Here is a 12,888-nt window from a genome sequence, read left to right on the forward strand (position 1 = left end):
TTTGAGACAGTTCTGAGTTGTGATTAATGGGACTTGGAAACTCCCTGTTCTGCAGAGAAACTTCTCCACATTCTTACCCTTTTCACCCTCCCTAGCCCCACCTCTCTTTCACTGAACTTGGCTTTCCCTCGCCAGGCATTCTGTTTCTGAGTAGTGCCTGCTCTTTCTGCACATGCTTCCCTGAAATATTCTGGGGCCAGGAGTCAGGGGTGCTACATCTCCGCTGCTGTTTCCCATCCATTGTTTTTTTTTTTTGCCTTGTTCTGAGGTTGTAAACCTGTGCTTTGAGCTCACATCTAATCATAGTATTCTTATGCTCCCCTTCAGGACAGTGGTGTGCCAAGCTCCTTGCCTTCACTGGGGACGCTAGCTTCCAGCTTCATTTTCTCCTCAGTGTTTCTCAATGGGGGTGCTATTAGCATTTTGGATTAGGCAGATCTTCCTTGTGCAGGATGTTCATCTTCTTGCCTTCCTCCAAATGCTAGTAGTACCCCATGATATTGTGGCAACCAAAAAAAAGTGGGGGAGAGACCCCAATAAGATTCTCACACATTTCCAAATGTCCCGGCCAGTAGTGCCCCCAGTGTAGAATCACTGGCCCACATAAATGACCTGTCTGATACTTTGGACTCATCATTTCTTATTTATTTATTTATTTATTGGCCACGCCACACGGCTTGCGGGATCTTAGTTTCCCTATCAGGGACTGAACTCAGGCCCTGGCAGTAAAAGCACTGAGTCCTAATCACTGGACCCCCAGGGAATTCCCATGGACTCATCATTTCTTGATCTTCCCTACTTCTTCAACCTGCACATTGTCTCCCATGCCCCTGCATCTAGTCCCAACCTTTTCATCACCCAGAATCCACTCTGAAATGTGCATCTGGAAAACCTACTCTCTGATTAGAGCCTCCTTTTCTACTTGTTCCACTTTCTTATTCCCACTGACCCTGCTCTTTGGCCAAACCGGGACACCCAGGCCATGCATGTCAGTCCCCTTCCTGGCTTCACTTCCTTCCCTGCCTAACTCGTTCAGTTACTTCAGTGAAACTCTCACCCCTTCCTCAGTTCCCATCCCACTGTTTTATTCTGTCATTGTCCATTCCAGCCAATTCTCAAGATAGAGGATTTGGGTCCTATAGTAGCACTGATGAGAGGAAGTTGGAAAAAGCTGCTTATTTTAGGGGCTTCTTAATCTTGCAGGGAGAAGGTGCAAAGGGACCTTAAGAGGCCACCTTCTCATAGAACAGTAGGGTGACTGTCTTTTCTCCACAAAGGTTACAAAGGCAAGTGGCAGTTATGCAAAACTGTAAATCCTGAAGCCATTAATCCAAATCAATATGCCAGGTACGCTAGACTCTTGATGGAAATCGATACTATTTCTAATCCTAATAAAAACTATATGAGGGAGGGACTTCCCTGGTGGTCCAGTGGTTAAGACTCCGCATTTCCACTGCAGGAGGCTCGGGTTCAATCCCTGGTTGGGGAACTAAGATCCCGCATGCTGCATGGTATGGCCAGCAAAACAAAACAAAAAAACTATGTGAGGAAGGGACATTATCCCTGTCTTATAGTTGAGAACACTGAGGAGTAGAGAGTAACCTGCCCAAGTTAATATTTTGATTTTTTTCTGTCTAGTATTTTTCTTCTGATGCATAGGTCCTACTATTAACTGGTTTTGAAGGATGAATAGAATTTTATTTGGTAGGCCGGGACCATGGTGGTGACATTGCAGAGGAAGGGGAGTGATAGGAGGTAAGACACAGAAATGGGACAGGACATGATGTGCACTTAAGACAGTGAAAACCAGAGAATCAGCCTGGATTCCTTCTCCAGGTTTCATACTTGGTGGAGACGTATTGCCGACATGGCTTAAGGCTTTGAGGATTCACACACAGTAGGTTCCCAAAGCAGATTGCAGGACTGTTTTCCACAAAACGTACATTAGTTTTGACTTCTAACACAACTGACCTGATTTTCTCTTATTTTGAAACGATCTCTATTATGGGGTTTTCAATTAATAAATCCTATATAAGCCTAGTTAAGAGACTGTAGGAAACCTCGGGAGGTTTGTGACCGGAGACTAATATAAAAATGGTATCTGGAGGAAGCTTAATCTGGCTGCTGTTTGTAAGATTAGCTGGTCTTTACTTTCTAACTGTTGATAATGTTTTACATGGATATATCCATAAGAGTGGTTTTTCTAGCATCACAGCTTGTGACTTATGAGTGCTTTATAACTCCAGACTTATTTCTTTTACTAAACCTCTATACTATATAAAGCATTAAATTTGAGTAGGGAGGATGCTCTTGAACGGTCAGTTTGAACAGCTAGCTTTGGTTTCCCTCACAAATGACTGCAGCATAGTATAATCCTTTGCTTGATTAAAATTTGACTCTTTTGGTAGAATTCGGTTTCTTTGCAGAAGGTTCCTCTTTGACTCATGTATTTTTAGAGTTGAAGGGAATCTAGCCCAATGCTTTTCAAACTATCTTAATTGAGTTCTTCAGAGGAACCTCAGGGGCCAGTTCTGGGAAGACGGGAAGATCTAAAGGGCTGAGCCTGTGACTTTCCACCCCAGCGGTCCTGCTTTGATCCCTTTTATATGTGAGGTTCTAAGTTATCATTTGAAAAGAGGATTCTCCAACAAAAAAGAACTACTGATCTGGCTAACCTTTGTCCCATTCCTCTGACAAATAAGGAACTTGTGGTCCAGCAATTATGACTAAAGATCACATCCCAAGATAGTGGCAGAGCTTAATCCAGGACACTTAATTCCTCCACCACCCGTGCCTGCCCTCCTGTCCCTGCTCCTCCCACTCTTGTTATAACTTTACCCATTCCACAGTCCCAAGAAAGAACAGGGTTTATATTTAGTTTTCTGTGACCAGTTTCCCTTCATTAAGAAAAAATTTGACCCTCAGATCTCCCTGGTTAACTTCTTTGCTTCTCTGTAACATTTTGGTGGTGAAATTATTCCAGAAGAAAATACATTTCCTAAAACTTGGGAGTTTCTTTTTTCCTTTTTTGGCTCAGTGAGACCTTTGCTCTATTTGAAGGCATACAAGCAAGAGTCATGGCTCAGGAACTCTGTTTTCTGGTCTTAGAAAAGGTTGAGACACTGTTATTACTCCCCAGATAATTTTAGCATCCTCCATCAGCTGCCTGCCTCACAGCTGAGCATTAAGGAGCAGTTGCAAGATTAAATTCTTTGTGTGAAGAGGAGACTGGAGGACAAGAAAATCTGGGAAGGGAAAAGGGATAAGATTTTAACTATAGAAATCTCATGGCAAATATTTTTTCCCTCAGATTTGGATCTTTAAAATGTCTTCACTTCTCCCCCTATCCAGTGACCTTCACATTCTTTGTCAGAATAATGCTTGTTGCTCCGAGCGTCTTTGAGGAAAGTCTAAGACCTGAATCCTGATCTAACACTTAATTCGGAAGTATTGTACCTCAGCGTCTCTTAGCATTCTGAGAGTCAAAATGTAAAAGTACCAAGGACCTAACTTGGAAGAAAACAGTGGTGTGGAACCTTTCCACACCACTAGTAGTGGTGTGTATCTACTATTTAGCAAGTACTTCATTACAAATAAAGGGTGGTGATATTTGAGTGGGAGTTTCAAAACAATTCAAGACAACCATCAGTGTATACACCTGTATCTTACAGATAGATGCCTCAGTGCTAAAAGGATAGAACTAAAGATGGAAACTATTTTGATCTTTCTTTAAATATACGTTTCTGTTAAGACAGTAAAGGGAAGGGAACCTCTGAGCTTACTTATCCAACTAATCACAGTGTAAATTGTTCTCCTTGCCTTGGAGAACAATTGGCTAAGAATAAACCTGTCTGCTGATTGGCTCCAGCTTTCATATATTGTATTATTGCTGTAATATACTGTAGATGATTACCCAACGGGTGTGGAAACATAAGTTCAAGGCCAGTCCTAAGTTTCTTTCTAGCCATAATCCACTGTGTTTCTGCATTTCCATTTTTAGGGACTCTTAGATACAGTAGTACAAGTGGGGAAAAAAATATATGTATAGGGCCATTCACCAAAGCACTATTTGTAATGATGGATAACTGGAAATAATCCAAATGCCCATTAAAAGGACTATGGGTTAATAAATTGTATTTATAACGGAAGAGGATTGCCAGGGTTACCAAAGACTTCTATGTTGCTAAATCAAGGAGATGTTTGTTAGCCTTTGTCTTAGATGACCCCTTGCCACTTCTTCCCACATTTTTTCTTCTCTTGGCTTCTCTGGGAGTCTCTTGGTTTTCCTGTTACCTCCATCTGTTCCTTCTCATTCTCTGTTATAACCTCTTCTTCATGTTCTGACTGCTAAATGTTAGAGTCTCCAGGACTGAGTTCTGGGCTTTTTCTTGCACTACGCACTCTTCATAGATGATATCATATACTTTCATGGCTTTACTATCATCTGTGGACAGACAAGTCCTAAATTTATATTGTTAGCTCAGATCTCTCTTTCGAGCTCTGATTAGGCAGTGTATCTAATCACTGCCACCACCAAGTGGATGCTTTAGTTAACACGGCTAACGCTGAACTCTTCGTCTTCCCCATCCCCAACTTTGCTCCTCCTTCCATTGACTCATCTGCTGGAAACCTGGGAGTCATTCTTGACCTTGTCTTCCTCATTACCAATCCTGTTGATTCTGAAATATACCTCAAATCTATTCATTTTATCTCTAGTGCCACCACCCTGGACCAAGCCAGCATCTTCTCTCACTATTGCTGCCTCCATTCTCAGCCCCCTCCAGTCCATTCTCCACACAGCATCCACTGCTCTTTTAAAAACATGGCTTGGGTCAGTGACCATTCATTGTACCTAAGATTACATTCAAAATCCTTAGCATAGGGGCTTCCCTGGTGGCGCAGTGGTTGAGAGTCTGCCTGCCGGTGCAGAGGACACGGGTTCGAGCCCTGGTCTGGGAAGATCCCACATGCCGCGGAGCAACTGGGCCCGTGAGCCATAATTGCTGAACCTGCGCGTCTGTGCTCCGAAACAGGAGAGGCCGCGACAGTGAGAGGCCCGCGCACCGCGATAGTGAGAGGCCCGCGCACCGCGATGAAGAGTGGCCCCCGCTTGCCACAACTGGAGAGGGCCCTCGCACAGAAATGGAGACCCAACACAGCCTTAAATAAATAAATTAAAAAAAAAAAATTTAGGCATAGACCCAGCTATACACACCTTGCCACCATAAAAAATCTCAGAGTTTCATTGAAAAGAAAGAAAAGGGGAATGTCTCTTGGAATAATAAACATATTATTAAAAAAAAAAAAAATCCTTAGCATAGCCTGCAAAGCCCTTGCCTCCCAGCATCATCTCCTGACCTCTGCCTTTATCGCAGAGTGCTTCAGCAACATTGGAGTTCTTTGTATATCTTATACACATGAGACACTGTCTTGCCTTGGGGACTTTGTGTGTGCTCTTCTTCTGTGCCTGGAATGCTTTTCTTGCTTCGTTTTGCTTGGCTGACTCCTTCTGATCAAACTTCAGATCTCAGCCTAAAGGTCACTTCCTCAGCAAGGCTTTCCTTCACACACATGCACGCACGGACGCGTGCATGCCCGCGCACACACGCACATATACACACCCCACCCACCACCTTCTCAATTTGGTTCCTTTGTTAGGTTGTTGAATAATACTCTGTCCTTTTTCTTTGAAGGATTTACACTATATATGTGTGTGTATGTATGTGTATATGTATATATTTGTGTGTGTGCGTCTGTGTGCATGTACGTGTTTAATATTTAAGCTATAGGCTGCCTGAGAGCAGGAACTATGTCTCTTTTGGTTATTTCTTTCACTACTTTTTCTCTAGTGCTTAGAACATATTTCTTTTTTTTTTTTTTTTTGGCCTCGCGGCACGGCTTGTGGGATCTTAGTTCCCCAACCAGGGATCGAACCCGGGCCCACTGGCAATGAAAGGGCCAAGTCCTAACCACTGGACCACCCGAGAGTTCCCTAGAACATACTTCTTTTTTTTTTTTTTTTAATTAACACTGATACTTTTTTTTTTTTAATTAATTAATTAATTTATTTATTTATTTTTGGCTGTGTTGGGTCTTTGTTTCTGTGCGAGGGCTTTCTCTACTTGTGGCAAGCAGGGGCCACTCTTCATCGCAGTGCGCGGGCCTCTCACTATCGCGGCCTCTCTTGTTGCGGAGCACAGGCTCCAGACGCGCAGGCTCAGTAGTTGTGGCTCACGGGCCTAGTTGCTCCGCGGCATGTGGGATCCTCCCAGACCAGGGCTCGAACCCGTGTCCCCTGCATTAGCAGGCAGATTCCCAACCACTGTGCCACCAGGGAAGCCCCTAGAACATACTTCTTGAGCAATATTTGTTATTTTTTTAAAATTTTGTATATTGTGGATGTTAATCCCTTATCAGATATATGATTTGCAAATATTTTCTGCCATTGCATGGGTTGCCTTTTCACTCTGTTGATGGTGTCCTTTGGTTCACAGATTTTGCTGAAGTCCAGTTTATCTATTTTTTCTTTTGTTGCCTGTGCTTTTGGTGTCATTTCAAGAAATCATTGCCAAATTCAATATCATAAGGCTTTGCCCTTGTTTTCTTCTAAGAGTTTTATAGTTTTAACTTTTATACTTAGGTCTTTTTTTTGCATGTGGATATCTAGTTTTTCCAACATCATTTATTGAAAAGACTATCTTTTCCCCATTAGATGGTCTTGGCATCCTTGTTGAAATCCTTTGGCCATATATGTGAGGGTTTATTTCTGGGCTCTCTATTCTATTCCGTTGATCTACATGTCTGTCTTTATGCCAGTATCACACTGGGTTGTTTTTTTTTTTTAATTTTGGTAATATGTACGTAACATATAATATACCATTTTAAGCATTTTTAAGTATACATTTCAGTGACATTAAGTACATTCACATTGTTGTGCAACCATTACCACTGTGCTTTTGTTCTTTATATAGTTGCATAGTATTCCATTGTGTGAATACATTATAATTTATTTACCAGTCCTCTGTTAATGGACATTCAGGTTGTTTTCAGTCATTTGCTATCACATTTAATGCTATGACAAATAATCTAATGTAAAAGTCATTTTTGCTTGTGTGAGTATACCTATAAGATAAAATTGGCAAATCGTAACATTTGTGCTTTTGTAATTTTGTAATTCTTGTAAATTGACAAAATGCCTTCCATAGAGGTTTTATTAATTTACCCTCAGTATGTTAGATTTTTTTTTTTTTAAAGCTTTTTCTACTTGATGGATAAAAAATGTTCTTAGTGTTGTTTGAATTTTTATTTTGAGGCTGAACATTCTTATTTTTTATTTAAGAGTCATTTGATATTTTCTGTGAACTGTATGTTTATGGTCATGACCATTTTTCTATTAAGTTGTTTACCAGTTTCTTATTGATTTGTAAGAGTTCTTTGTATTTTAGGGAAATCAGCCTTTTGTCTGTAATGTAAGTTTCAAATATCTTTCTAGCTTGTCACTTGATTTATAGCAGTTCTAATCCCATTTTCTTCCATAACCTGTGGTCAATGAAATCCCAGAAAATTTTGGAAGTCCTTTCACCCTACCCTATAAGAAAGTTCTGCTCAGTTTCAGAGTATTACCCAGTCTGGTGAATGAGACACTGATATCTGATTACTGTTAAAATTTAAACAATAATAAGACTGGAAGAGACGTTAGAAATCCTCTCAAATACACTTAATTTCGTCAATGAGGCCCAAGTAAATGAAGTGATATAACCCAGGTTACATATCAGGTAAACAATGGTGCCAGACCTAAGACTTTCCTCTGGCTTCCATTTTGGATGAGGTTGTTCTATTTAACACGCACAATATGGAAGTTCTGAGCTTGTGAAGGTTTTTATGAGTTGAACGTTGGTTTTGGTAGAGGAATGGGCCCTTTCCCATACTGCTCTTTACCTTTTTGTCTCATCTCCTTTTCCTTGCCCAAATGCCTTGTGAATTCTGAAATTCTACCTTAAGGCAGGAACAAATGGCCCGTTGAATGTGCCCTTTTCTAGGGTTGGGTTGGTGAGTTCTAGGCATGCAGGCACGCGGTGGGGATTCTCCATGTGATGGTGCTGCCTTCAGTGCTTGACTCAGAGGCTCGGAGGAAGCCAGGTTAAGATGGTTCTTAGTGGTTTGGAGATTTGCTGTAACCTGGACCTCCCAAGCCTTCTTTGTCTTCAAATGCAGAAAACCTGATCCCCCCCTGAAAAGCCCTGGGACTACAGTTGTTTCTCAGGGATCTTCTGAGCAAGTAATAAAAATTATAAAATAAAATGATGAAAGTAATAATAAAATTAAAATAATAAAATTATATAAGCCTGTTTATCAACTCTAAGATGCCACTGACTGTAGGCTGGGCCATTATTTTATGCATCACTAAGGAAAAAATACTGCTAATTAAAAGGACCAATGCTTGCTTAGCACAGAAACTTTTCTCACGTATCACTCACGCGTAAGTTATAAAAAGTAAAACAATTTTCTTTAAATGGCAAATCGTAGTGTAATCTCTCTAAAGACATTTAAGTGGCATTTAAAACATGTATAGTATCATCAAATACATTTAACTGAGCAAAAGCAACACTACCAACAGCATAGACTAAGTTCACACACATACAGGCAGTGTGACTACCTCTTGATCATTTGGCCGACAGGAATTGTAAGATTTCAGAGGCTTGAATGAGGGGGAAATGTGCAACCTAGGATTAATGCAATGCTATATCCTTTGTCTAATTCCAAAGCATTTTTATGCATGTGATCTTGTTTAATCTTCCCAGCTTTATAGTACATCATTTTCCAGATAAGGAAACTGAGGCTTAGAGAGGTTGACTTGCCTGAGATCACAGTGAATAAGTGATGAAACTGGGACTTTAAAACCCCAGGCTTGGGACTTCCCTGGTGGTCCAATGGTTAAGACTCTGTGCTGCCAATGCAGGGGGCCCGGATTCGATCCCTGGTCAGGGAACTAGATCCCTCATGCCGCAACTAAAGATCTTGCAGGCCCCAGCTAAGACCCGGAGCAGCCAAATAAATAAGTATTAGAAAACAGAAAAAAGCCCCAGGCTTTCTGTTCTATCCAGTTGTTTACTAGCATTTGACCTCATTGTCTTGGGTCTTTCTCTTAGAGCAGATGACTGCAACAGTGCAGGAAGTGAGGGCTGCTCTGATTCTCTGCTTCTTCTGATAGAGTTGATTAAAGATAATCCCTGGCAGAGATAGGTGTGCAGAAGTGGTTTTCTTAAAGTCTGAAAGAGTAAAAATATAAGTCTAATTTGAGGACATTCTCTTTTTTTCCCCCTCTTCTCTGAAGGTACCAGAAAGCAGCTGAAGAAGCAAACATGGAAAAGAGGAGAAGTGTAAGTATTTGGAAGCCCCGGGACATGTGGAACTTCGCAGGCAGAGCCCACGTGGCTCAGCCACCTGCAGCCTCTATGGGGCGTGGGCTCCGAGTCAGCTGAGCCGGGCATTTGTGCCAGCTGGTCTGACTGGTGAATCATTTGCTCAGGAGAACTTGGCTCAGGTGCAGAGAATCTTATTTTTTTCCCTGAGGTTCTCCTTTTGAGCCACTTTTTCTTTCCTGAGTTAAGGATAGAAAGCCAAGTACTTTGCTTGTGGTTATAAAATGGCTTACTGCTTCTGCTCAAATTAGGCTACAGGGCTTCCCAGGCTGTTTCCTTTTTTCCAAATCAAACAACCAGAATGTTTCTCTGCATTTAAATGGTAGCAGCTGTGCAGCTGTTGTCATTCCCCCTGGGTTCTTTGTTTAAATCAAACTTCTTGACCCAGTCTAGTTAGCAAGTTTCTTAGCTGCAGGATCCACCAAAGGTGAAAACCTCAGAACCAGCTCTGAGCTCATACCCATTTGTACTCTCCCGCTGGCTAACTTCCAGCTGGGCTGGATAGTGTTTTTCTTTTGAGATCTTACTTGATTTAATGGTATGAGGAAAAAAAACCTCACATATTTGGGCAAGAATTCTTTAATTTGGCTGGCATTACGAAAACATCCTCCTGGCAGCTTTCAGTACCTAACCTATTTAAATTAGAACATAACATGCCCCTGTCACTGTGTTTTCTCTAAGGAGGCAATGCTGACAGGTCTTTGACTTAATTTTCCTGTAATTCGAGAATGGATCCCCTCTGGTGCACTGTAAGAAAACTTACCATCATTTCACTCAACTGCTGTTTTCTTTTCTTTCCTCCTTCTCTCTCTTGCGTGTTATTTTTCCCCTTTCTCTTTTCTTCCTTCTTTTTTTCCTTTCACGTATTCAATTAGCAAGTATTCATAGAGCACCAACTATATGCCAAGCACTGCTTTAGGCACTAATACAGGCTACATCTCTGCCACCATGGAGTTTATATTCTGGTGGGAGAGGCAGACAATAAAGATGTGTCAGGTATGAAACAACATGAAGCAGGTAAGAAGGATGAGTATAGAGGTCAAGGAGAGATTTGAGCAGAGATCTGAGGACATGAGCTAGGGAGAAAAATAATTCAGGCAGAAGATAAGAACACATGCAAATGCCTCGAGGCAAGAACATTCTAAGTGTGTTTGAGGAATAGGAAGAGAAATGTCATGTAGGGCCATTGTGAGGACCTGAACCTTAACTGTGATCGAATGGGGGCCTTTGGAGGGTTTGTGTGCAAAGGAGTAATGTGATCTGACTAAAATTTTTAAAAGAGGAGGAAGAGACTAGAGGAACAATGGCAGAAGCATGAAGACAAATTACGAGACAATTGCAGTGATTTAGGCAAAAGATGATTATGGATCGGACTGGAATAGTAGCTGTATAGGTGATGAGAAGTGGCAGGATTTATAGTGAAGGTAGAGAAAAAGAATGGCAACAATGCTTTTGGCCCAAACACCAGGAAAAATGCCATTGAGATGGGGAAGATGGCAGTAAAAGCAGGTTTAGAGAAGGGGAAACATTTATTAGAAGCTCAGTTTTGGACATGTTAAATGTAAAATTCTTTATTAAGATATCCAAGTGGAGAGGTCAGATAGGAACCTGGATGTACAAATCTGGAATTGGAAGAGATCCAGGCTGGCGGTGAGATGTGTGTGTATCAAAGTATCAGTGGTTTGTAAAGACAAGAGATGCGTGAGATCACCTGGGGAGTGAGTACAGCTAGAAAAGAGGTCTGAGTACTGAGCTCAGGGGCACCTTGTTGCTTAAAGGTTGGAGATTGAAGGAGGAACCAGCAAAGGAGACTGAGAGGGAGCAGCTGGTGAGATAGCAGTGGAAATAAGAGAATGGAGTGCCAGATGTCCAGTGAAGAAAGTGTTTCTAAAAGACATGTTATCAATAGAGTCAAACACACAGATAGGCTGAGAACCGACCATCAGATTTGGCAATATGAAGGTCATTGGTCACTTTGTGCTATTTGGGAGTGATGGGATAAAGGCCTGATTGGACTAGGTTCAAGACAGTAGGATGACAAAAGTTGATACCACAGGTATGGATGAACATTTATGGAGCATCTTTTATGTGCCAGGTGCTGAAGGCACAAAGAGGAATAAGATGTGGTCCCTGCCTTCAAGGAACTGCTTAGAGTTTGGAAAGTAGAATTTATAATCCCAGTGGTATAAGTACCATATTAAAGAAATATTCAAGGTGCTGGGGGAGAATTTAGGAGGGATTCATAACCTGGGCTATGACATGTCAAGGAAGACTTCCCAGAAGAAGTAGTGCCTGACTGAGCCTGAGGGATGACTAGGAAATAGCTAAGCAAAGCGGGCAAAGGAGTGGCAGAGGAAGCAGCACGTGCACAGCATGGAGGCATAAGAGAACAGGCACATTGGACAGTTGAAAAGATAATTGTCCCATTCACCAAGATGGAGAATTCAGGAAAAGAAACAGATTAAAGAGTGAGGAGTGAACGGAGGAGAGGCGAGACTTCAGCTTTAGACAAGGATGAATTTAAGATGTCTATAGGATTTCCAGATAGAACTGAGACGTAAGGAGAGATATCTGGCTAGAGTTAATGAGGCATGAATCATCAACAGACAGCTGGTGGGTGAAACCAGAAGGAGGACATCATCTATAGAAAAATACATAAAGTGAGTAAAGAAGGTAACCTAAGGCAGAACCTTGAGAGACCCCACCAATCCTCAGGGAGGGACTGAGGAAGAGAAACCTATTAAAAAAAAACAAAAAAAACTGAAGAGTGGCCAGAGAAATGGGAAGAAATCTAGGAAAAAGGGATGTCACAGAAACCATGGAAGGAAGGAATTCTGTTAAAGGGGGGAGTGGTCAGTAACACCAGATGCTATAGAGAGATCAAATAAAATAAAACAGAAGTGCCGGGGCTTCCCTGGTGGCGCAGTGGTTGGGAGTCTGCCTGCCAATGCAGGGGACACGGGTTCGAGCCCTGGTCTGGGAGGATCCCACATGCCGTGGAGCAGCTGGGCCCGTGAGCCACAATTACTGAGCCTGCGCATCTGGAGCCTGTGCTCCGCAACAAGAGAGGCTGCGATGGTGAGAGGCCTGCGCACCGCAATGAAGAGTGGCCCCCGCTTGCCGCAACTAGAGAAAGCCCTCGCACAGAAACGAAGACCCAACACAGGCATAAATAAATAAATTAAAAAAAACAAACAAACAAACAGAAGTGCCCCTTGCAATTGGCAGTTAAAAGGTAAAAGGGTATGAACAGGTAAATAAAGAAGAAACAATAAATATACAAAAAATGCTTAGCCTCGCTAATAATCAAATATAAAGCAACTGTGAGATATAAATTGTAACCTAAACAGTTGGCAGATTTTTTTGATCAATAATATTTGGCATGTGAGGAATATTCTTATCCACTGTTAATGAAAAGTCAATTAGGCAATGCCTATTAAAATATTAAATATGTTTAGTACGCATT

The 12,888-nt window shown here is 41.7% G+C and overlaps 1 protein-coding gene across 4 annotated transcripts in view; it reads left to right on the forward strand.

The window, feature by feature from the left end:
* Positions 1-12,888, forward strand: part of LIMA1 (LIM domain and actin binding 1) — an 86,357-nt gene that overhangs the window by 33,869 nt on the left and 39,600 nt on the right. For all 4 annotated transcript variants that reach the window (XM_082421334.1, XM_082421336.1, XM_082421335.1 and 1 more), the window contains one exon: positions 9,335-9,380. In XM_082421334.1, the coding sequence (XP_082277460.1) occupies positions 9,335-9,380 (46 nt within the window). The remainder of the gene's footprint in view (positions 1-9,334; positions 9,381-12,888) is intronic.

The sequence above is a fragment of the Balaenoptera physalus genome, assembly GCF_965194825.1.
Source record: "Balaenoptera physalus genome assembly, chromosome: 13".
NCBI classification, from domain to species: Eukaryota; Metazoa; Chordata; class Mammalia; order Artiodactyla; family Balaenopteridae; genus Balaenoptera; species Balaenoptera physalus.